Source organism: Ahaetulla prasina, chromosome 1 (assembly GCF_028640845.1).
Source record: "Ahaetulla prasina isolate Xishuangbanna chromosome 1, ASM2864084v1, whole genome shotgun sequence".
In the NCBI taxonomy this organism is placed as follows: Eukaryota; Metazoa; Chordata; class Lepidosauria; order Squamata; family Colubridae; genus Ahaetulla; species Ahaetulla prasina.
In genome coordinates this window covers 247,469,129-247,491,318 of record NC_080539.1, presented here as the reverse complement: position 1 = coordinate 247,491,318, position 22,190 = coordinate 247,469,129, and the positions used below count along the sequence as shown (strand labels likewise).

The 22,190-nt window shown below is 38.1% G+C and overlaps 1 protein-coding gene across 1 annotated transcript in view; it reads left to right on the top strand.

Annotated features, from left to right (window-relative positions):
• Nucleotides 1-22,190, top strand: part of SLC15A2 (solute carrier family 15 member 2) — a 79,582-nt gene that overhangs the window by 37,879 nt on the left and 19,513 nt on the right. The window contains exons 11-18 of the mRNA XM_058195390.1: nucleotides 1,145-1,189; nucleotides 4,505-4,537; nucleotides 6,213-6,301; nucleotides 7,437-7,518; nucleotides 7,795-7,920; nucleotides 11,104-11,268; nucleotides 14,921-14,967; nucleotides 20,777-20,887. Coding sequence (XP_058051373.1) covers nucleotides 1,145-1,189; nucleotides 4,505-4,537; nucleotides 6,213-6,301; nucleotides 7,437-7,518; nucleotides 7,795-7,920; nucleotides 11,104-11,268; nucleotides 14,921-14,967; nucleotides 20,777-20,887 — 698 coding nt within the window. The remainder of the gene's footprint in view (nucleotides 1-1,144; nucleotides 1,190-4,504; nucleotides 4,538-6,212; nucleotides 6,302-7,436; nucleotides 7,519-7,794; nucleotides 7,921-11,103; nucleotides 11,269-14,920; nucleotides 14,968-20,776; nucleotides 20,888-22,190) is intronic.

Sequence of the window (22,190 nt, the reverse complement as noted above, 5' to 3'; positions counted from 1 at the left end):
TGCCATGCCAAAATATTAAGAAGGGAAATAAATGATCAAAGAATCAATCTAGTTTATTGAGATAAAGCATTGGCCTGAATAAGTAACTTTAATTCCTAATTATTGCATCTATATCAAGAATTGGATAATGTGTGAGAAATACTGTATTTGGTTCCCAATTTAAGGCTGTTCTTCCATTAACTATTGTGTAAGGGTTGTTCTTATAGATACAGAGAGAATGTATAATATTTTAGCTGATTGCAATAACTCTTTCGATAAAGATGTGAATTTAAGATACATTTTCATGTTCAAATGTTGTATAGAAAAACTATCATTTTAAAGATATTTTAATTGCTTTTATTAGCTTAGCATTTTTAAATGTTAGATATATTTAAAGGGTATGGCAAATGGGAGAAAAATATAGAATAAAATATAATTATACAATACGTGATATCATTAAAAAGTGTGGATTGATAGTTAAGATGGTAGACTAGGAACAGGGAAGTCCAAGTCCCAGAACTGCTTGAGATATGGAAGCCAACCTACTAACTTTGGGCCAGTTGCTCTCAGTCCTAGACTGGATGGACATTTGGAAAACATCCATTTACCAATCCACATGGGGATGGCATAGTAATCTATAACCTCCAATTAACAGGTGTTCATCCTTGCAATGGTTTGATTTGTGCTTATACACACATACATACATACATACACAAACACACACACACACACACACACACACACACACACACACACACACAAATTCTATTTATGTATATTTTTATCACGGCAAAAAGGAAAACTGAAGATACAGAAAAAGATAGAGAATAATGCTTCTTAATCGTATTCAATAATTCAATAAAACTACACTTACAATTTAAAGAATGGAAAATAACTGCATTGAAAATGCATTGTTTTGACACATTATTTTAACAAGTAACTCAGAAATCTACTACTTATAAATTTATCCATTACTATTTATTCTTTCTAGCCATAAAAGCAATTATGTATAATCTCAGGGAGGTTTCTTACAGTTCATGGTGTCTCATGAATAGAATAGATATTTGAGATAGGGTTCATACTGGCCACCACCAGTGATTATGAATTATGGGAGTTTGTAGACCAGAAATCTGCTACAGCATTTATTTTTCTCTCCCCTTCGTAGGGTTCTAGGTGGACTCTACAAGCAACTAAAATGAATGCTGACTTTGTAAGTGGTATTTCTTGCTTTAAAATTTTAAGCAAATGTAGTTGTATAATAAAGATTACACCTTTATTAGTTTTAAATACGTACATTTTAATTATACCCCTATTGATCAGATAAAATAATTCCACAAACTAAAGCAATATAACATGGAACAGGAGACAAAGAATATTCCAAGATTTATGCTTGGCTTAGTTAGATCCCAAGGTTTCTGAAAACACAATTTTGGATGTTAGAGTTCCATCATCATCCTGGAGCACATCATCCTGGAGCATGATCCTGGAGCACAGGAGAGCTGCCAGAGGACTGGAAAAGAGCTGATGTAGTTCCCATCTTCAAAAAAGGAAAAAAAACAGATCCAGGAAACTACAGACCTATCAGCCTGACCTCAATACCGGGGAAGATTCTGGAAAAGATAATCAAGCAACAAATCACCGAACACCTAGAAGCAAACAAAGTAATAACCAAAAGCCAACATGGGTTTGTCAAAAACAGATCATGCCAGACTAATCTTATCGCATTCTTTGACAAAATGACAAAATTAGTAGACCAGAGGAATGCTGTCGATATAATTTACTTGGACTTCAGTAAAGCATTTGATAAAGTAGACCATAACCTACTACTAGATAAAGTAGAAAAATGTGGGTTAGACAGCACCACCACCAGATGGATTCGTAACTGGCTGACCAACCGCACTCAACGTGTAGTCCTCAACGGAACTACATCCACATGGAGGGAAGTATGCAGTGGAGTACCCCAAGGCTCTCTTTTAGGCCCAGTACTCTTCAACATCTTCATCAATGACTTGGACGAGGGGATAGATGGGGAACTCATCAAATTTGCAGATGACACCAAGCTGGCAGGAATAGTCAACACTCCAGAAGATAGGCTCAAGTTACAGAAAGATCTTGACAGACTTGAACATTGGGCGCTATCTAACAAAATGAAATTCAACAGTGAAAAAAGTAAGGTTCTACATTTAGGCCAAAAAAACAAAATGCACTGGTACCGTATATGTGGTACCTTGCTCAATAGTAGTACCTGTGAGAGGGATCTTGGAGTCCTAGTGGATAACCATTTAGATATGAGCCAGCAGTTCGCAGCAGCTGCTAAAAAAGCCAACACAGTTCTGGGCTGCATAAACAGAGGGATAGAATCAAGATCACGTGAAGTGTTAGTGCCACTTTATAATGCCTTGGTAAGGCCACACTTGGAATATTGCATCCAGTTTTGGTCGCCACGATGTAAAAAAGATGTTGAGACTCTAGAAAGAGTGCAGAGAAGAGCAACAAAGATGATTAGGGGACTGGAGGCTAAAACATATGAAGAACAGTTGCAGGAACTGGGTATGTCTAGTTTAATAAAAAGAAGGACTAGGGGAGACATGATAGCTGTGTTCCAATATCTCAGGGGTTGCCACAAAGAAGAGGGAGTCGGGCTGTTCTCCAAAGCACCTGAGGGTAGAACAAGAAGCAATGGGTGGAAACTGATCAAAGAAAGAAGCAACTTAGAACTAAGGAGAAATTTCCTGACAGTTAGAACAATTAATAAGTGGAACGACTTGCCTGCAGAAGTTGTGAATGCTCCAACACTGGAAATTTTTAAGAAAATGTTGGATAGCCATCTGACTGAGATGGTGTAGGGTTTCCTGCCTGGGCAGGGGGTTGGACTAGAAGGCCTCCAAGGTCCCTTCCAACTCTGTTGTTATGTTATGTTATCATCATCACCCTTACAGTTACTGTTATTATCACTATTAGCAATGCATTAAATTCAGCTTGAGCAAAAACAGTAGCCCAATGGTAATAGATCACTTTCAACACATATATTTCAAGATATGCCTAGCAGTTCCCACTAACAAAAGGATATCAATTAATGGAACTATTATTAAGCTATTATTGACTCATACTAGCCTAACTTTTTCAATTATTCTTTCAGAATAATTATTAAGAATAATAATTCTGAAAGATTAATTGATTCTATAGTCCTTCTGGCCAGCATTGGATTGGCGATTTAGAATATGGAATCCCTTACTTCTGGAGTATGTTAGATTGGATAAGGCTGGATCATTTTATGGACTTAACCTAAAAAAAACCTTTATGTCTTCAGGTTTATATTCATTTCTTCATAGAATTCTAGATTTGTTATACCTATAACATTCTGATGTAATCAGTTAAATTGGGAAGTGCATTAAATTTCATAGCTAAGCGGGAATCTGAATAATTTTCTCCTCATTGTAGTCAACTTACAACAGTTTGTTTAATAACCATTCAAAGTTACAATGGCACTGAAAAAAGCGACTTATGGTAATTTTTCACACTTATTACTGTTGTAGCATCCCAATGGTCACATGATCATTGTATTTATGATGGTTGCAGTTTCCCGGAGTCACGTGATTCATTTTTGTGACCTTCGGACAAGCATAGTCAATGGGGCAATCAGATTCATTTAACAACCATGATACTACCTTAACAACTGCAGTGATTCACTTAACAAATGTGGCAAGAAAAGTCCTAAAATGGGGCAAAACTCACTTAACAGATTTCCCACTTTACAACCTAAATTTTGGGCTCAGTTATGGCAGTAAGTTGAGAACTACCTGTATTATCTTCCCTAATTCTCAGAGGAACAATGTTAGAAAGATAAACATGTTGATTGCTGGGGACACCTACATGTGAGCGAATGATTTCTCTTTTCTGGGGCTATATGGGATCATCAGCTATAATCTTAGTGTAAGAATGAACTGATTGCTTCTGGACTAAAAGAGACATGGAATGCTTGCCAAACCGTAATGCATGAGAAAGATTTGAATTGGGCTCTGGAAGAATCATGGATAGCTCACTCATATCAAGTCTCCTGTCCCAAAGACAATTTTCCATTCACTAGATCACATCCAGATTACAAAGACTACACAACTCAGGATATTTACACAGAGCAAGATTAAGGTCAGTGTCCCCATGGAACAATATTGAAGCATCACATCAGTGCTCATTATGTACCGTGTCATTTAGAACAGAATGCAGACCTGTTTTAAAAACAAGCATTGTTTCTCTGTGATTAACAACAACAATACTGTTTAGAGGTATAGTTACCAAAGAAATAATATGTTCTGCCGTGAGATCTGCATTATGCCCTGCCAGCGATTTGCTTTGAAAGCACAGGTCTTTTCAGTCAAGGAGAAAGTGAACTCAACCTTAAAAACAAATCTTTAGCTATAGAGGAAGTCCTCCACTTCCCATCCCATATGTTAGTAAACTGCATCAATAATGCCAGTTCTGCCATTGTTGCCTTTATTAACTTTTTTTCAATGTTGTTGTCTTCAAGGAAGGATTTGTCCTTCAACCTGACCAAATGCAGGTAAGCTGAAGCTGTAAGCTATCCGTTCTCCCACTGAATACTCTAATAACATTGCAATGATTTCATGAAAAAAAATTATCCGGGGGATGGGGGAAGGACTACACCTTTACAGTCTGTATCCTGGAATTCAGTCACCAGCCACTGGGAATGGTATGATCACTGTAGATAATCAAAAATTAGGGTTATGAAAACATGTTTTCAAAATTACATTATTTTCCTTAATGAACATGTTACTGTTTTTTTTGTTTTTTGTTTTACTTTCTCATTCTTCTAAACCAGTATTTCTTAAAGTGTGGTCCTAGCACCTCTTGGGGTGCCCCACGATTCTCAGGGGTCTGTGAAATAAACATTATTTGCCAACCTATGGCAAATAGTACAATATTAAAACCCCATCAAATAATTCTGAAAAGCAGTAGTAAGAGCAAATGTGTCCATTTTTAATTTTTTTTAAATTAAATTTATATACCTTGCTGTTTGGGGTGATTCTAGGTGGCCTACAATGTATAATAAAAATAGAGATATAAAAATCACTATAAATATAAAAACCCATTAAAATTACAAAATATTAAATATATAGTAAAATAATAATAATAATGAATTTAGATCAGAGTTTAATATGAGAAATGCTGATAAATATAACCCACAGAAACAAAGGCTCTTCTTGGATATTGCATAATTTTTAAAAGTGGGATGGGGTTCTGAAGCACTATTCTAAACCTGAGAAAATGGCAAAAAGGGAAGCTGTGGTTTTGTCAATGATCTCCCCAAATAACCTAGATTGATACATAATCCAAGGGATTCTGTAAAAACAATGGCAACCACTCAACTCTGACAGATGATCATCTAGCACCTGTATGAGGATCGTTGGTGAAGGAGAATGTGTCACATTGCATGCCAGCCTGTTCCACTGACTTGTTCCTCCATCAGGAAGTTCCTCTTTGTTTTGCTCTAAACCAGGAGAAAACGAGTTTAAATTAACAGTTGTAAATGTGAGTTTAAACAGCTTGCCTATATTTTTCCTATTTGTGTCAGAAAACCAGTAATTTACATTGAATATGATATTGAGATATGGCTCTATACAAGTGAGCATGGATCAAAGGAGTTCTTGATAAAGGTCTACTAATTATGGAATTCTGATGGATCTTAATTTAGTTAATATTTAGCCTTAGTTAAGTATCACTCAAGAGAACAAATCTGATGTAGTGATTAAGGCACCAAGACCCAATTGGGGATGGGTTCTCACTGAGAAAATTGCCAATAATTGAAAGTGCATTGATAGTAAATTATCTACCTCTATCTATCTATCTGGGCAAACTGGATTTGAGGAGGAACAGGTCATTTGAAATCAGTGTAGATGCTCCTAGCTGCTCTGAGTGCCTTCATGTATTTGGAATAATCTGTCCCCTTTCAAATATGGATTACTGCACATTGCTACTGTGTACCTATATGTGTAAATTGTTTCCTCAGAATAAGTTCTCCCTGAGTCCCATAAGCACCACGATCTGCAGGGATGGTAACACAATTTGCAAGTTGTCATCGCAATTCAAACCACCTCCCTTTTTTTACATGTGTCAAGGTTACCTAATACCTGTTGCCAGTGAGTTTTATTTCCTAATAAATTACTTTAGGATTGTAATGACAAATTAATAACCTCCTGCAATCTTTGATATTCCAGTTCTTAAATCCTCTCTTGATCCTTGTCTTCATTCCTGTCTTTGACTTTGGACTATATCCCTTGGTAAACCTGTGCAGACTTAATTTCACGTAAGTACCTAAGAAGAAACTCTTTGGTTCAGCCGATGCCCTCCGAGCATATTGGATTACAGGTCCTATCATCACCAGCAAAAATATGGCCACAGTTGGTTAGGGTTGAAGAGATCTTGTCCAATCCACCTTGAAGCTTCCAGACTGGGGAGAGTGGAGTGGAGTGGAGAATGGTCTCCTTTCTTAAAACAGAGAGCAAATTCACGCATATTTGTGCATTGTGAATATTCTAAACTTATTAGTTATCAAACCGGAATGAATAAGAAACAGAAAGAGAATATACTTTTAACTTTTGCAAGGTTTATGTTTATTCTCTTCCAGCTTCTCCACAATTGAAACAAAAACAAAAACCAAAGCAGGCTATTTAGTAGGTTTTAGGTCCCAGATTCACACAACCTGCCAAGAGAAAATGATTTGCTTACTTTACAAAAGTATTTTATTATGCTTTGTAAATCATGGTGGGTGGCTTCTGTCTGCTCGGTGAAAATATCCAATTGTAGCTTGGTCAACAACTAACAAAATTAAGGAAATCATGGCTTATACGAACCCAGTTATTCTTTTCCAATTCTGAATGCAAGCACGTCCTCTGACCCCAATTTATTTTACTGGTCTGAACAACAGCCCAGGATATTTTTCTTCAAGGGCAGGAAATTTTCATTAATTAAAGCTTCCTTTTAATATGCCCTTCACCAGTTCTGAGATACTCACCTGCAAATCCCCTCATTTGACTCTTTTCATCATGACAGAACTATTTGAAGATGTGCACTTTATTTCTAATGTCCTTTCAGCTCAATAATCCCATACATTTTTTCTGTTTCGCTTCTCAGAAGCAAGCTGGACATAGATCATCAGTTTTGCTTTCCTCCACTTCACACATTAACTAAATGCCAACTCAGTTCCCTCCTCAAAGAGCTAAGAGGAACTTAATGGGAATCTTGCAAGCAGGGAGCATTTTTTAAAAATAGCAAATCCATTTGAATAGACCTTGAATTTATTCCATATATATTATAGAAACATTAAATTCAAGGATTGCTGGATTCAGCTGAATCAAATGCAGGTGGCTTAAGTGCCATGATCTCAGACTTGGAGGGTAGCTGTACATTATTCTAATTAAGTTGTATTTATTTACTTTCAGGCCCATTAAAAAGATGGCAACTGGCATGATCCTGGCCAGTCTGGCATTTGCAGCTGCAGCTATTGTGGAACTCAAGATAGAGGTCGGTGCTAAGTAGTGTCCATAGGCACAGGGCTAGAGATGCAAATGTTCTACATTTATGCATCGTTGGCCATTTTTCTGCTTTGCGCTATGTTATTAATTGCTCATCAGTGTGCTAAACAGACAGTGGTTCTTTTATTTGGAAATGAGGCTGAAGGGTAAAAAACTTGCATCTCTGTGGACTCTAACCAACCCACTGAAATCTTAATCACTAATGATTTCCCCTCACTTGATCATGCATTTTATTTTGCTCTTGACACACTTTTCTCTTAATTAGGAAAATGCGATGCCTATCCCAGTTCCCCAAGAAAGCTACATTCAGGTCCTGAATTTAGCAGACTGCGATGTTGAACTGACCATTGAGGGATATGACTTATTCCGGCAGCCAATTAAACCTTTTCAGGTGATCTGGAGCATTATGTACTTATTTTCTCTTTATCCCAGCAACATCCTGTGCAAATATTTTTGTTTATTTCAAAGGACCATGCCATTCAATCATACTCAAGAGGTAGATCAATTCTGGCTTTATTGTGATAATCGCAGGTTAGTATTTGATGCTGTAGATCAAGGTTCCCTAAAATGGTCAGTATTGACCTGCAAGAATCATTGGGACTATGTAAGGGGGGGTCATTAAAGGGCTGGGGGGGGTCACAAAGACCCAGTAAATGGCTCAGCTATCAATATTATTGTTACTGTTGCGGTTGTTGTTTGTAGTATTATTAAAGTATTATTTATTAAATTATTTAAATAAATATATGTTTGTGGGTTGATGAACAATCTGAAACTTAATGAAGGGAGCAATGAACTGAAGAGTTTGGGAACTCCTGTTCTAGATAGACTTCTTGCATAGATAATTTCAATAGTAGAACATATATGTGATTTTTGCCCTTTTCCTTCTCGAGTTATAATATCTGGGCAACTATTCATTCAGGTACAGGAGCAAGTACAGTGGAATTACCTGGAAACCGACTTCACTTCCACATTTGCAGTTTAGTCTGGAGCTGAGGTTCCTTGTCAATTGAGCTCTCCTTTTCCCCCCCATGAGAAATTATTTGACATTGCTGACAAATTGTTGCCTTACAATTTTCTCTTTTTCAGGATTTACCACCTTTTCTATAAAATGCAGTTTTAGAGACAGTCAGCTCTCTGTGTGAGTGAACTTTTTAAAGCTGAAGTGGACATCCCTACCAGCTTACTCTCATTAGAATAGAATAGAATAGAATAGAATAGAATAGAATAGAATAGAATAGAATAGAATAGAATAGAATAGAATAGAATTCTTTATTGGCCAAGTGTGATTGGACACACAAGGAATTTGTCTTTGGTGCATATGCTCTCAGTGTACATAAAAAGACAAGATACATTCATCAAGAATCACAAGGTACAACACTTAATGGTAGTCATAGGGTACAAATAAGCAATCAAATCATACTAGGAAACAATCAATAGAAATTGTAAGGATACAAGCAACAAAGTTACAGTCATACAGTCATAAGTGGGAGGAGATGAGTGATAGGAACGATGAGAAGATTAATAGTAGTGCAGACTTAGTGAATAGTTTGACAGTGTTGAGGGAATTATTTGTTTAACAGAGTGATGGCGTTCAGGAAAAAACTGTTCTTGTGTCTAGTTGTTCTGGTGTGCAATACTCTATAGCAGCGGTTCTCAACCTGTGGGTCGGACCCCGTTGGGGGTCAAATGACAATTTGCCAGGGGTCGCCTAAGACCATCAGAAATATGGGAAGTATACTTGCAAGTCGAAGAATGGCGCTCTAATGGTTGACTTCACAAGCCAGCTGCAGGCTCTTCAAATCACTAGCCGAATTCGGCTTCAGACGTGATGAATTAAAAAAGAGAGAAATCTTTGCTCTGATGTCTCCCTCTCAAGCCAGCTGCAATCACTCCCAATTGCTAGCCTAATCTGGCTTCAGGTGCGATAAACTTAATAGGGGAGGAGTCTCCGCTTTAATGCCTCCGTCCTCAAGGCAATCGCAAGTAGTTCAGATCGCTAGCCAATACAGCTTCAGGCGCGATAAATTCAAAACGAAAATAATTTTATGGTTGGGGTCGCCACATCGTGGGGAATTGTATTAAACGGGTCACAGCACTATAAAGGTTGAGAACCACTGCTCTATAGATCGTTTGAGGGTAGGAGTTGAAACAGTTTATGTCCAGGATGTGAAGGGTCTGTAAATATTTTCAGCCCTCTTTTTGACTCATGCAGTATACAGGTCCTCAAGGGAAGGCATACTTATATGCCTAATGTCCCCTGTCCCCCCCACCTACCCCGTAAGAATTCTGATAAATAGCAGTGAACTGTCCAGCATATACAAGCAGTCTTCTCTAACTCTGGGACCAATCTATCCACTCCTCACTGTATTTATCAGCATTATTAGGAAGGAAAGGCTTTCACTTCATGTGCCCATGACCTCTGTAGTCCAAATGCTGTTTTCTTTCTACTCGGGGGAAATAGAGAGCTTAATCAGAATTACAGCAGGGAGGAAAGTGAGGACCTCTCCTACCATCTACCTTAGTCCCAATTCCCAGTGATCCTTTGATCCAAAGGATAGGATTGCTAGGGAGAATAGATGTGGGCATTTGTATCACACTCTCAGATATCAGCAGCCCCACCTACTCCATATGGTCTTGAAAAGGAACCATTAAAAGGAACAATTCTCCAGAAAGACTGTTGATCCTTGTTTTAAGGGTTGCTGGCATCTTTAACATTTTCCTTGCAACTATTCCTTTTTCTGTTTTCAGCTTGAATGTAGATGAGGAATTAGTATGCTATAATTTTCTCTTAATTCTGCTTATTAAGGGTCAGTTCATAGGTTGTTTTAGTACTGGCCTGTACTGGTTGTTGTTGTTATTAATCACTGCACAGTCAGCCAGATGTTCAGACTGGGTTTGGCATCTTTGTCTACCTATCAAGTCCTTATCAAAGGACCTGAGATAGGTAGATCTGGAGGATTTTACAGATATCATTGCAGGATGGAAGCTGTTCCAAGAAGGTAAAGCTGCCTTCTGCAATTGACTGATGGCAAATTTATCAATGCCAATGATGTTCCAGTTGTTTTGGGATTGCACCCAAGGCACCTATTACTATTGGTACTACCCTTGCTTGCCTTTGCCACAGTCATTCTATTTCTATTTGTAGGTCTTTGTATTTTGTTTTCTTCTCCAGTTCTTTCTCTTCTATTCTGCTGTCTCCAGGCATTGAAACATCTACTAGCCAGACGTTTTTGTCTTTCTTATTGACAATTATTAAGTCTGGAGTGTTATGTGTCAGGTGCCTGTCTGTTTGAATTCTAAAGTCCCAAAGCAATTTAACTTCTTCATTTTCAATGATGATGATGATTAAATATGCTGTGATCCATCTAGAAATATTTATTTCACGGAAACTACAATTATAGGCCACCATATCAGGATTCCTCATGTCATCAAGTCTTTAAATGTACATGGGTCTAATGAAAATAAAACTTATTTTTAATAGAAAAATGCAAAAGTGTGTTTAAAATTTATTCTTCTTTACTAAATGAGAAAAACTTCACTGCAGGTATAGATAAAACCTTTTTCTTTTGCTCAGGACCCTGCTGAATACTCCAGATTAATTCTCAACAGTGATCAACAACTTCTTCATTTTAAGATACAGCACCAAGGATTATCGTCCACATTTAATCATTCAATTGATGAAAAATCAGTGAACAGCTTAATTATCTACAAGAGAGGAGGAAACCTAACAACCAATATAGTAAGTTGGAAATCAAATGGGGCCAAATATTTGAGAATACAAGCAAATGTACTCTGTATGAAAATTACCTATCTATTCATAGCAAAACCCACCCAATCTTTTTTTCTTTTGTAAAAGAAAATTATTTTATAAGCAAACAAACATTTAATACATCAGTCATTCCTTCCGTGTGACATCTCGGTGTTTTCTTCATGGCTTCATCTTTTTGTTGTTTCGTCTTTCTTCATTTCAATTTAATCTATTACATTTTTTTCACAAATACAGTATTCTAATTATACCATATATCTTGTTGGGTAATACTTAGATATGTTAATTCATAATTTTCCAGCTAAAATAGTTTACGTTTTGTTTATCTACTACATAATTCTAGCCTTCTAGAATTAGTCACTAGTTATTTCAAATAGTCACTAGCCTTCTAGAAAACGTTTATAAATGTGTTTCTCAGCAACCTTGAGGAGCCTGCAAGATGGTTGTGTTGTGTTTAGCACATTGTTCACTCTCTTACAGTCTTGGTTTTTTATTTCAAATTATTTTTATGTTTATATTTGTTTTTGGTTGTTTGTTGTGTGCCATCCCAAGTCACATATATTAGATAGGTGGTTTTAAAGTACAAGCTTGTGAAGTAAATAAATATTAAAAGCATATTCAGTGTCATAGAATCCATAGTCTTCCTAAACAAAGATGGAGGATTATATGAGATATTTTAGAGAAAGCTCTGGGGCCTCTGGTGGCTCTACAGACTAATGCAGTCTGTTATTAACACAGCTGCTTGCAATTACTGCAAGTTCAAGTCCCACCAGGCCCAAGGTTGACTCAGCCTTCCATCCTTTATAAGGTAGGTAAAATGAGGACCCAGATTGTTGGGGGCAATAAAAGTTGACTTTGTATATAATATACAAATGGATGAGACTATTGTTTAACACAATGTAAGCCGCCCTGAGTCTTCGGAGAAGGGCGGGATATTTTCTGATCAGATGTTTAAGTAAATCTTTTACAGAAGTACCATAATACTATCAATAAGACATAACCAATGTTCATTTGGTAGGTGAAGATGGATATATGAGTAAACGTTTTGCATTTAAAGTAGTCTTAAAACTTCCTAAGAGGGAGGACAATTAACTAGCTTGCTCTTAGAAGTTGTGGGTGCTTCATCACTGGAAGTCTTTAAGAAGAGGCTGGAGAGTTATTTGTCTGAAATGGTATAGGGTCTCCTGCTTGAGCAGGGGTTTGGACTAGTGGACCGAACCACCCCAATGAAGCCGTTGAGGTGATGGGCTGGTGTCTTGAGGCCGTACGGGTCTGGATGGGGAGGAACAGGCTTCGACTCAACCCATCCAAGACAGAGTGGCTGTGGGTGCCGGCTTCCCGGTACAGTCAGCTTACACCATCGCTGACTGTGGGGGAGGAAGTACTGACCCCCAGGGAGGGAGTGCGCAACTTAGGCGTTCTCCTGGACGACCGGCTGTCCTTAGAGGATCATTTGACAGCCGTCGCCAGGGGAGCTTTTTATCAGGTCCATCTGATTCGCCAGTTGCGCCCTTTCCTTGACCGGGACGCCTTACGCACGGTCACTCACGCCCTCGTCACTTCCCGCCTGGACTATTGCAATGCTCTCTACATGGGGCTCCCCTTGAAGAGCACCCGGAGGCTCCAGTTAGTCCAGAACGCGGCCGCGCGGGTGATAGAGGGAGCACCGCGTTGCTCCCATATAACACCTATCCTGCGCGGCCTGCACTGGCTACCGGTAGTCTTCCGGGTGCAATTCAAGGTTTTGGTTACCATCTTTAAAGCGCTCCATGGCTTAGGACCGGGATACCTTCGAGACCGCCTTCTGCCACCGATTGCCTCCCAACGACCTGTGCGCTCCCACAGAGTGGCCCTCCTCAGGGTGCCATCGACCAAACAATGCAGGTTGGCGACCCCCAGGGGGAGGGCCTTCTCTGTGGCGGCACCAGCCCTGTGGAATGAGCTTCCTCCTGGATTACGACAACTCCCTGACCTCCGGACCTTCAGACATGAACTGAAGACTCTATTATTTCAGCGCGCAGGACTAGCCTAAGAACAAAAATGTTTTAAACAAATTTTAATGGGGGTTTTATTGGTTCTTATTGTTTTAGTGATCAGGCCTTGATAATATTTAGTTTTAATCTGGGTTTTAAAAGTCTATTTATTATATTGTTTTATATTGTTTTAATATGCCTGTGAACCGCCCTGAGTCCTATGGGAGATGGTGCGGTATATAAGTTTAATAAATAAATAAATAAATAAATAAATAGTGTACCTCCAATGTCCCTTCCAGCTCTATTCTTCTCTCATTTCTGAGCTGCCAGACATAATTTAAACTGTCAGATATGACATTGGGAAATTGGAATAAAGCCAGTTGGATGAGAAAGCCTAGAAAAATAGTACTAAGAATGTTTTCTCCAAAAGAACTTCTCAAAATTGCAAAAAATCTTTAAATTGGTGAAGCAATAAAACAATTTAGTGATATGTTTGTTTATTAATATTCTTACTAGAAATTTCCAAAAAGATCATTAACAGAATAATTAGACTTATCTTTGACAACTGGGAATAACAAAGCATCAATGCAAAGCATAGTTCTAGTTTTATAAATAAATTGTCTTTCACAAACAGTCATATTCTTTGTATTAAAGCCAATCGTCATTTCAGCAAATTAAATACTTCTGTTCATATCCTAGTTTAATTAACAGTGTTTACATATGAACTTTATGTTGACAGAATAATCAGATGATTAAGAAAACCATTTGCTTTTAATATATAAGCAGCCAAACAGAGCCAAAATCATGACAACAATGACAATTGGGACTGTGATGTCCATCAGTAAGCAACACAGCCGTAAAACATGACATCATATGATATGTTACTTTGCAATGGATATTCTGGAATTTCTGGCTGCAGTCTTTAAGTGAAATACCATGAGTCAGCAAGGATGTCATGTGGTCACCATTTGTGACCTCTTGCTGCCTTCCCCATTGACGTTGGTTGTAGGAAGACAGCAAAGAAGGTCGCAAATGGTGAACATGTGACCACAGGATATTGCTACGATGTGTCCCTCATTCAGCCCTGTTGTAAGTTCGAAATCACTGACATGTGGTTGTTAAACAAGGACCACTTGGTACTGAATCATGTGAGAGGATTACCTTGTTTTACAGCTTAAAGGGGTGTGAAAGAGCCCAACTTTTATCCATTTTTTGTCAGTATAAATAGGACTAACTCAGAACAGAGTAGCACATAGTGGCAGAATAAGTTCCCACTGCAGGTAGAAAGTAGAGGATTTGGGCAGTTAACTTTCTGAGCAGTTTGGCAAACTGGTTGTTGGAAGTTAAATTATTAGGGCAGAGAACTGGTTGTTAAATTACTTGAATCCCACCACTGGATTTCAGGCACATGGGGAAGGTATCTCACTTGCTACATGGATTAAGGAGCCTGACAGCCTTTGATCTCTCTTAGGGGTTTTTCTAATGGAGTTCAAGCCACTTACAATTGGATATAAAGCTTCTTGAAAACATCTCCCTCCATTTACTAGATTCATATTCTGGACTCACATTTTTCATTATGGATTCTTTGGTAGTTAAGGAAGCTTTCATGTAGGCAGAAATTGTATATTGATTTTCTCTCTCTTTGGTTTTAGATTGAAGACATGCAGAAAAAGCCATCAGAAGGAATGGCAGCGGTGAGGTGTGGACTGGCTTTGAATATTGGGGAGGGGATTTTAGATATAACGCATTTAAGCATTTAAAAGAAATGCTTTGCTTCTCTCAGCTAGAGGTTGAGCTTCATCAGTGCATTTTAAGAGACACAAAATATAATTTGGTGGTAGTTTCATTTGTCATGGCTATATTCATTGGCATAACACACAACAAGCTGGAACAGTAAGGAAAGAATATCCTTATGTTGTTCAAGTGCAGGCTTAGGCCATCATCTGCTGGGAATGGTTACTCTGATTCTTATGTTGAATAGAGGATTGGATTCAATGTTTTAATTGAATGGACCTTCTATGGTTACATAGAAAAATGGTCAAAGAAGAATCTATAACTTGCTATGCTTCAGATCTTAGCAGCATAGCCAGTATGGTGAAGAGGTATTAAGCACTGCAGTATAATCTTTCAAGGGCCACACATTTCGAGGGCAGGAAATACAATGTAATGATTGCCAGGAATGGCTTGAAACAGCTCTGAATATAAGTGGTATAGAGTGGTATAAATACATGTATTGATTGGGGTCTGATGGGAAATTCTAAGCCAACTGTTCACCACCTAAAGTGTTCTGAGAGAAAGCAAATGTCTCATCCAGACAATAATACAGATAATCCTACCAACTTTCAAACTAGTTTAGAACATAACATTAGAAATGCTTTTCCAATCTGTTTAGAGACATGAACTGCTTCTATACCATCTATATTTCTGAAATATGTCTATCTCCATGTATCTATTTCTATCTCCAGACATGCATAACTCTAAGGTACAAGGACAAGGTTTTTTTCCTCCCCAGAATAGTCTTTTCTGTCAAAAAAAATTTTTTTTTAAATTTCATTTTTGAAAAAAAACTCCCTCTAAAGTTCTGAAAAAATTTCAGGCCTTCTGGAGAAGATATTCAATAAACCAGCCTCACATCTTTGTTATAGATAAATTTTGAGTATAGAGATACAGTTTTCATAGGTTGAACTTGGTTTTATGTTTTAAAAGAAGCTATGAACCTGAGGGCTGCAGTTTCCAAGCTTTCTCTCTCAGCCTCTTGTTTCTTTCATTCATGAATATGAACATACAATACAATTTTATTCAATTTGTTGCAGAACATTCTGGGGGAAAAAACATTTAAAAAACTGACACCCTTTCAAATGATATCTAGTTTGCTGTACCATCCCCAGCTCTGATTTTGCTATTGAACAGAACAAGTAAGAATTTAAAAGCCCACTTTAAAAACTCCTATCCCACCAAAATAATACACTTTACATGCCAGTCCTAAAGAAAGAGAGATAAATTTGCCATATTGCTGATAAAGTTTCTTTATCAATTCATTTGTCCCTGCCGTCTACCTTGCTTTTAAACTGATTAACCAGATCAACTTTAGTGCAGGCAACTTAGGTTTGGAAAGAATTAATGAAGGAAAGAAGATACCTTTGAGTGAGGTTATAAATAATGGTAGCAACTCAAATCAATGATGTGGAAATTTATCTTCAGTTGTTGCAGTAGTATCCTAGCAGCTTTTGGTGTTACCTTTTCAATGGAAGAGAGAAAGAGGACAATTCTCAAAGAGCAAGACAGCTCACAGCTCTTCGCCATCAGACTTTATAAAGATCTAGAGCAGGGCTGTCAAATTCCCAGCCCATGGGCCAGACTCGTCATGCGCTGGCCACACCCACGCCCAATTTAGTGAAGGGGGGAAAAGTCCCGATATGTCACGTGACACTGCCATGATGAGGTGAGTTTGATGTCAGGTTTCTAAGTAACACCCCCCCCCAATGAAATAAGGCTCCAAGACTTGACGTTCCTCAAAGTTCCATTTTATTAGAGATGTCATATAGGCACATCTGGGAAAATCTGAATCTGAAAGTTTCCAGATTTTTCCCACCCAAAGGAAAGTTCAAGTCCCTGCCCAACACCCACAAGTCCATCACATGGTTCAATCAAAGCACCATCCCTACTGGAGATGCCTCCCAGTTTCAGCCTTCTAGGTGCAGGGCAAGATGTCATTGACTCTCTGAGAAAGGAATGTTATTATGGCTATATATCACCCTGGCTCCACACAATCCCCCCTCCCAGTTTTCCACAGTAGTAAATGTGGCAGGCCTGAAGATTCAAGGAAAAAGATAGCTTCCAGGCCTGATATTTGTCATACCCCTGATCTAGAGCTTTAAGATCTACAACTTTAAGACCATGCTAGCTGGGGAATTCTGGGAGTTGAAGTTCACAAGTCTTAAAGTTGCCAAGGTTGGACACCCCTAATCTAGAGTCAGTTTTTCTCCAGGAGCAGAGTGTTATCAGCAGAGGCCCTTCCTTGACCAATGACAACAAAAAGCTTCCCAAAAGCATTTCCGGGGCATACCAAAGATTTAGAGATTCTCTGCATAATTTATTTGTGTTTAACATTGTTGAGAATACAATAACTGGGAGGAAATAACACACAATCAAACAGGGATTGGAGGAGGGGAAAGAGGAAGAGAGGATAATTTTATTCTCTCCCTCTCTTCTTGTGAAAGACACCCAGTAGTTTTTTGGATTTTTGGAAATCTGATCTTGATGCTTAGTTATCTATCTCCAAAATCAAAATTGATCTAGGGACCCATAGTCTGAATAAATAAATACATAAACCTTGCTTAATCTATATTTTATTGCCATTGTTAGTTTGACATCGTTATTCTAACAGCCAACATCCACTTCTGGATTATCAGAGATTTCACTGTGCTACAAAGTAAAACAATATCTGATTTTCAGAAATGGGCAGTTCCAATTAGAAGCCATTAAGCTGTTACCTTCCTTCCTTCCTTCCTTCCTTCCTTCCTTCCTTCCTTCCTTCCTTCCTTCCTTCCTTCCTTCCTTTTAATTGCAAAAGGAAGAACTATACCTTTTGCAGGAGCAGAGCAACAATTTGCTATCATTACCCATTTGCTGATGCTTGTTCACTTATATGCAAAAAGAAGATAATATCATTCTTCTTGTAGAAGGAAGAAGAAAGAGAAGGGTGGGGGGAAGAGTTCCATTTTACACAAGGGTCAACAACTAGGTTGAAGCCTTTGTACCTAACCCTATTTTGGAGATTTGGAATCCATAAAAGAAGGCGATGAGAAATTTCATTAAATTCTGCCAGCAAGTGACTCGTCGCTCCATTATAACGTACACTGACCAACATCTGATTTATGAGGTCTCTTCTCTTTCCAGTTCTGGTCTCTCTCTATATATGATCCTTTAATTGGCAAAAGGAATAGAATCTATGAACTGGAGAGGACTCTGACATAAGCAGAATTTTCTCTCTGCTCAGAGATCATGGGAATTGGCTGAGCATTGCACCGGAGCACTTTGATGGCCTGTCAGTGCAACAAAATCATTTAACTGCATCTCTGCCATGCCTTCTCCATGCTGTGCTGTCTCAATATGTTGGGTTTCAAGTCTGATAATCCATTGGCCATACTGGATGGGAAATTACAGAATGTGAAGCCCAAATGCATATTGTCTGGAGGACAATAGTTTGGAGAAAGTTATTTTATCAAGTGCGGGTATTACTGCAAATATAAATCAGAACTAATAGGAACTTCTCCCCCACCCCCCAATAACTAAACTTAAAGGGATCAGCTGCTTAGGGCTTAGGGTTATACATTCTTTACAGATAGTCCTCCATTTATGACCACAATTGAGGTCAAAATTTCTGTTGTTAAGTGAGTTTTGTCGCCTTTTTTTTTTTTTGCATTATATCCCGCCCTTCTCCGAAGACTCAGGGCGGCTTACACTATGTTAGCAATAGTCTTCATTCTATTTGTATATTTATATACAAAGTCAACTTATTGCCCCCAACAATCTGGGTCCTCATTTTACCTATCTTTATAAAGGATGGAAGGCTGAGTCAACCTTGGGCCTGGTGGGACTAGAACCTGCAGTAATTGCAGGCAGCTGCTGTTAATAATAGACTGCATTAGCATTTTACGACTTTTCTTGCAAAAGTTGTTAAGTGAATCACTGCAGTTGATAAGTTAGTAACCCAGTTGTTAAACGAACCTGACTTCCCCATTGACTTTTCTTGTGAAAAGGTCGCAAAGGATGATCATGTGACCTTGGGACACAGCAATGGTCATAAATATGAACCAGTTGCCAAGCGTTTGAATTTTGATCACATGACCATGGGGATGCTGCAAAGGTCGTAACTATAAAAACAGTCATAAGTCACATATTTCAGTGCCATTGTAACTTTGAACAGTCAGTAAGCGAAACTGTTGTAAATTGAGGACTAGCTGTATCTATTTTTGCTTCAATTATTATTAAACTTCTAGCCTTCCAGTATAGGGAGTTATTTGGGTGGATTCTCAGACTTAATGATGGACTTATATCAGAAAATTAAATATGTTCTTTCTCTATTGCCCATGTACTGTTCCACCTACCAGAGCCCATCCGTATAGAGGTTTGAGCTGACATAAGATGAGCTGCTGAAGAAAAGAGATTCCTAGTCATGTCCAAATCCTTATTTCAGATGATCTTCCCTTCCCATCCTCAATAACAAAAGTGCTTCCTGCCAAAAGTTCCATAGAGAACATCACCTTCTTACACATGCTTGTTCATATTGCATGCACACAGACCTTCTTTCTCCTGATGGGGTACTTTGCTGGTATGCATGCTGTTTATGTTTTCGATATCAGAAGCATATTATTCCGGAGCTCTCATTTTTTCCTGACTTTTCTCAACGGCTAGATTTTTTTCAAATTTCTTCATACATATAATTTTTTATTAAAACTTTTCAACAAGAAGATAAAAGCTAACACAAACTAATAGTAAGGGAGAAAAAAATAAAAAGAAAGAAGTCAAAGAAAAATCAAAAAGTGCAAGAATAGAAAAAAGTTGAAGAAAAAATAGAAAAGAAAGCAAAATAGAAGAGTAGCTTCTGATATTCTTCACAGCAATGTACAGATATATTTTGACCTCTCTTTCCAAAGTTACATCGTATTAGTCTTTTTTCTATAATCTATTCTGTCTAATCATCAAAACCATATATCACAAGGTCTATTTTTTTTTTCATTTTTACCCAAAAAGTCCACAAGAGCTTCCAGTCACCAATAAATGTAGATAATGTCTCTTCTCTAATCTAAGAAGTGAATTTATCCATTTCAGCAAAATCTGTCAACTTTGCCAATTCTGTCAAGAGGTTGAGTAGTTACGAGTTCTTAATGTATTGATTAATCTCTCATTCATGCCTCCCCTCAAAAAAAAGAATCTTGGTTTTTTTTATCCCAGTTGAGTCTTCTGGTGTTGAGTGTAACTCTTAAAATCAGGCGAATGGAACTCTAACAGAGTGAATGTTGGTTTAATGATTCAGAAAGAATAATTACATAATGATTAGAGAAAAGTCATAAAGGAGAATCATGTTTAGTCTTCTCTGTCTATCTTTCTCTCTCTCTCTCTCTCCTTCCTTCTCTCTCTCTCTCTCTCTCTGTCTCCCTGCCTGCCTCTCCCTCCCCCTGTCCCCCTCTCTCTCCCTCTTCCCCCACCCATAGTTTTTTTTAAATTAATTAATAATGTTTTTCTGAATGTTTTTAGATGAGAGTACAAACAATTTTCATTTTCTTCCAAGGAAGGGCATAATGCTGCACTATCTTAAGGGTATATAATACATATATAAGGACAAGGAAACACTTACCAGTTTGTGGACTTTCGGTTAGCAATCTTAATTCTCAAAACTGGAGGTGTAGATGAAGCCCTCTTTAACTGTATGCTTCCAGTCAACTATTGGATGCTTTCTTTTGCTTTATTCCTTTCTGTCATGATGAAATCAAGTTTATTTACAGGTTCATTAATACCTTGGAATGGGATGTCAGCATCGCTCTTGGTGAGGAGAAGTTCACCACTGTTAACAAAAGTTATGGTGTTTCAGATTACAGGATTCTGCCAAGGGGAAGGTGAGTGTGAGAGATTCTGAGAGATAAGAAATAAATAGGAGAAATTATAGCCATTGAACCAATGAAAGGGAGAAGAGTTCATTAGTGGTTTACATCATAAACAGCAGCTCAATCCAGGCTACAAAAAGCCTGGAAAGAAGAAATTCAAAATGTTCACAGACTGGTGCCTTAGTGCAGGGGTCTCCAACCTTGCCAACTTTAAGACTTGTGGACTCCAACTTCCAGAGTTCCTCAGTCAGCTGGCTGAAGAATTCTGGGAGTTGAAATCCACAAGTCTTAAAGTTGCCAGGGTTGGAGACCCCTGCCTTAGTGAACTCTCTAAGAGGATTGAGGGTTTGTACTTCACTTTCCAAGATTACCTTTATCCTTAATCCTTGTATTAAAACTCCTTATTCAACTCTGTGTGTTTCTTGCTTCCTTGTTCATGCCCTGTAAAATGGGACTTGATAGCGGGATTCTATGAAAATTTGTATGAATTTTCCCCGACTCTAATGCAAGTTCTATTTTCTGACTGGCATTGTATCTTGGACTTTGATTAATACACAGCAGAAATGGAGAAACTTCTATTTAAGAGCTCTTTCTTGGAAGCACAGTTTAAGCAAACCAAAGTTTGTGGGAATAATCATTCCATTTCTGTAATGTGCTGTGAGAATAACCTTGGAAGACCGGAGGAAGATCTGTAGCCTAGACATCAATCTGAGAAATGAAATCCAAAGGAAATGAATCCAAAGGAGGGATGGAGGTGAAGCTAGTATCTCCAAAGGAACATTACTTAGTTATCTGGAAAGTAAAGGCACAGGAGAAAAGAGGTTCTTTCATACTTGCAAGATTCTGTTACTATAACCTTACAATAAAGGGGGTATTAGTACTCATGGTTCTGGTTTCTTGTCTGAAAAAGAGCTGACAATTTTTAATATCCTACTTTTCTTTTCTCTATATCCCAAACATCAGGCTGTAGGAAAGGGACAGATAGTTCTTACTATAAGTCTAACTGCTCGCAGTAAGATTTTAAATTCACCCAAGGCCTGCATGAAGCCAAAGATTGCCTATTCATGGTGGGTGGGTGGGCGGGGGGGGTCAATTTTCAGATGAATGAAACAGTTTAGACAAAATGAATGTGGCCTTGCAATGTCTAGTTTACAGTGGTCCTTTGTAATTTTTTATTAGAACATTCCCATTGCATCTCTATATGCAAATAGATTTTTTTTCTAACTAAGATCATTGTTCTTTGTAGATAACAGAAGGGCAGTAAGTAACCTGAGTTCTATTATGTTATTACTTATGCATGCACTATTTCCTTTCT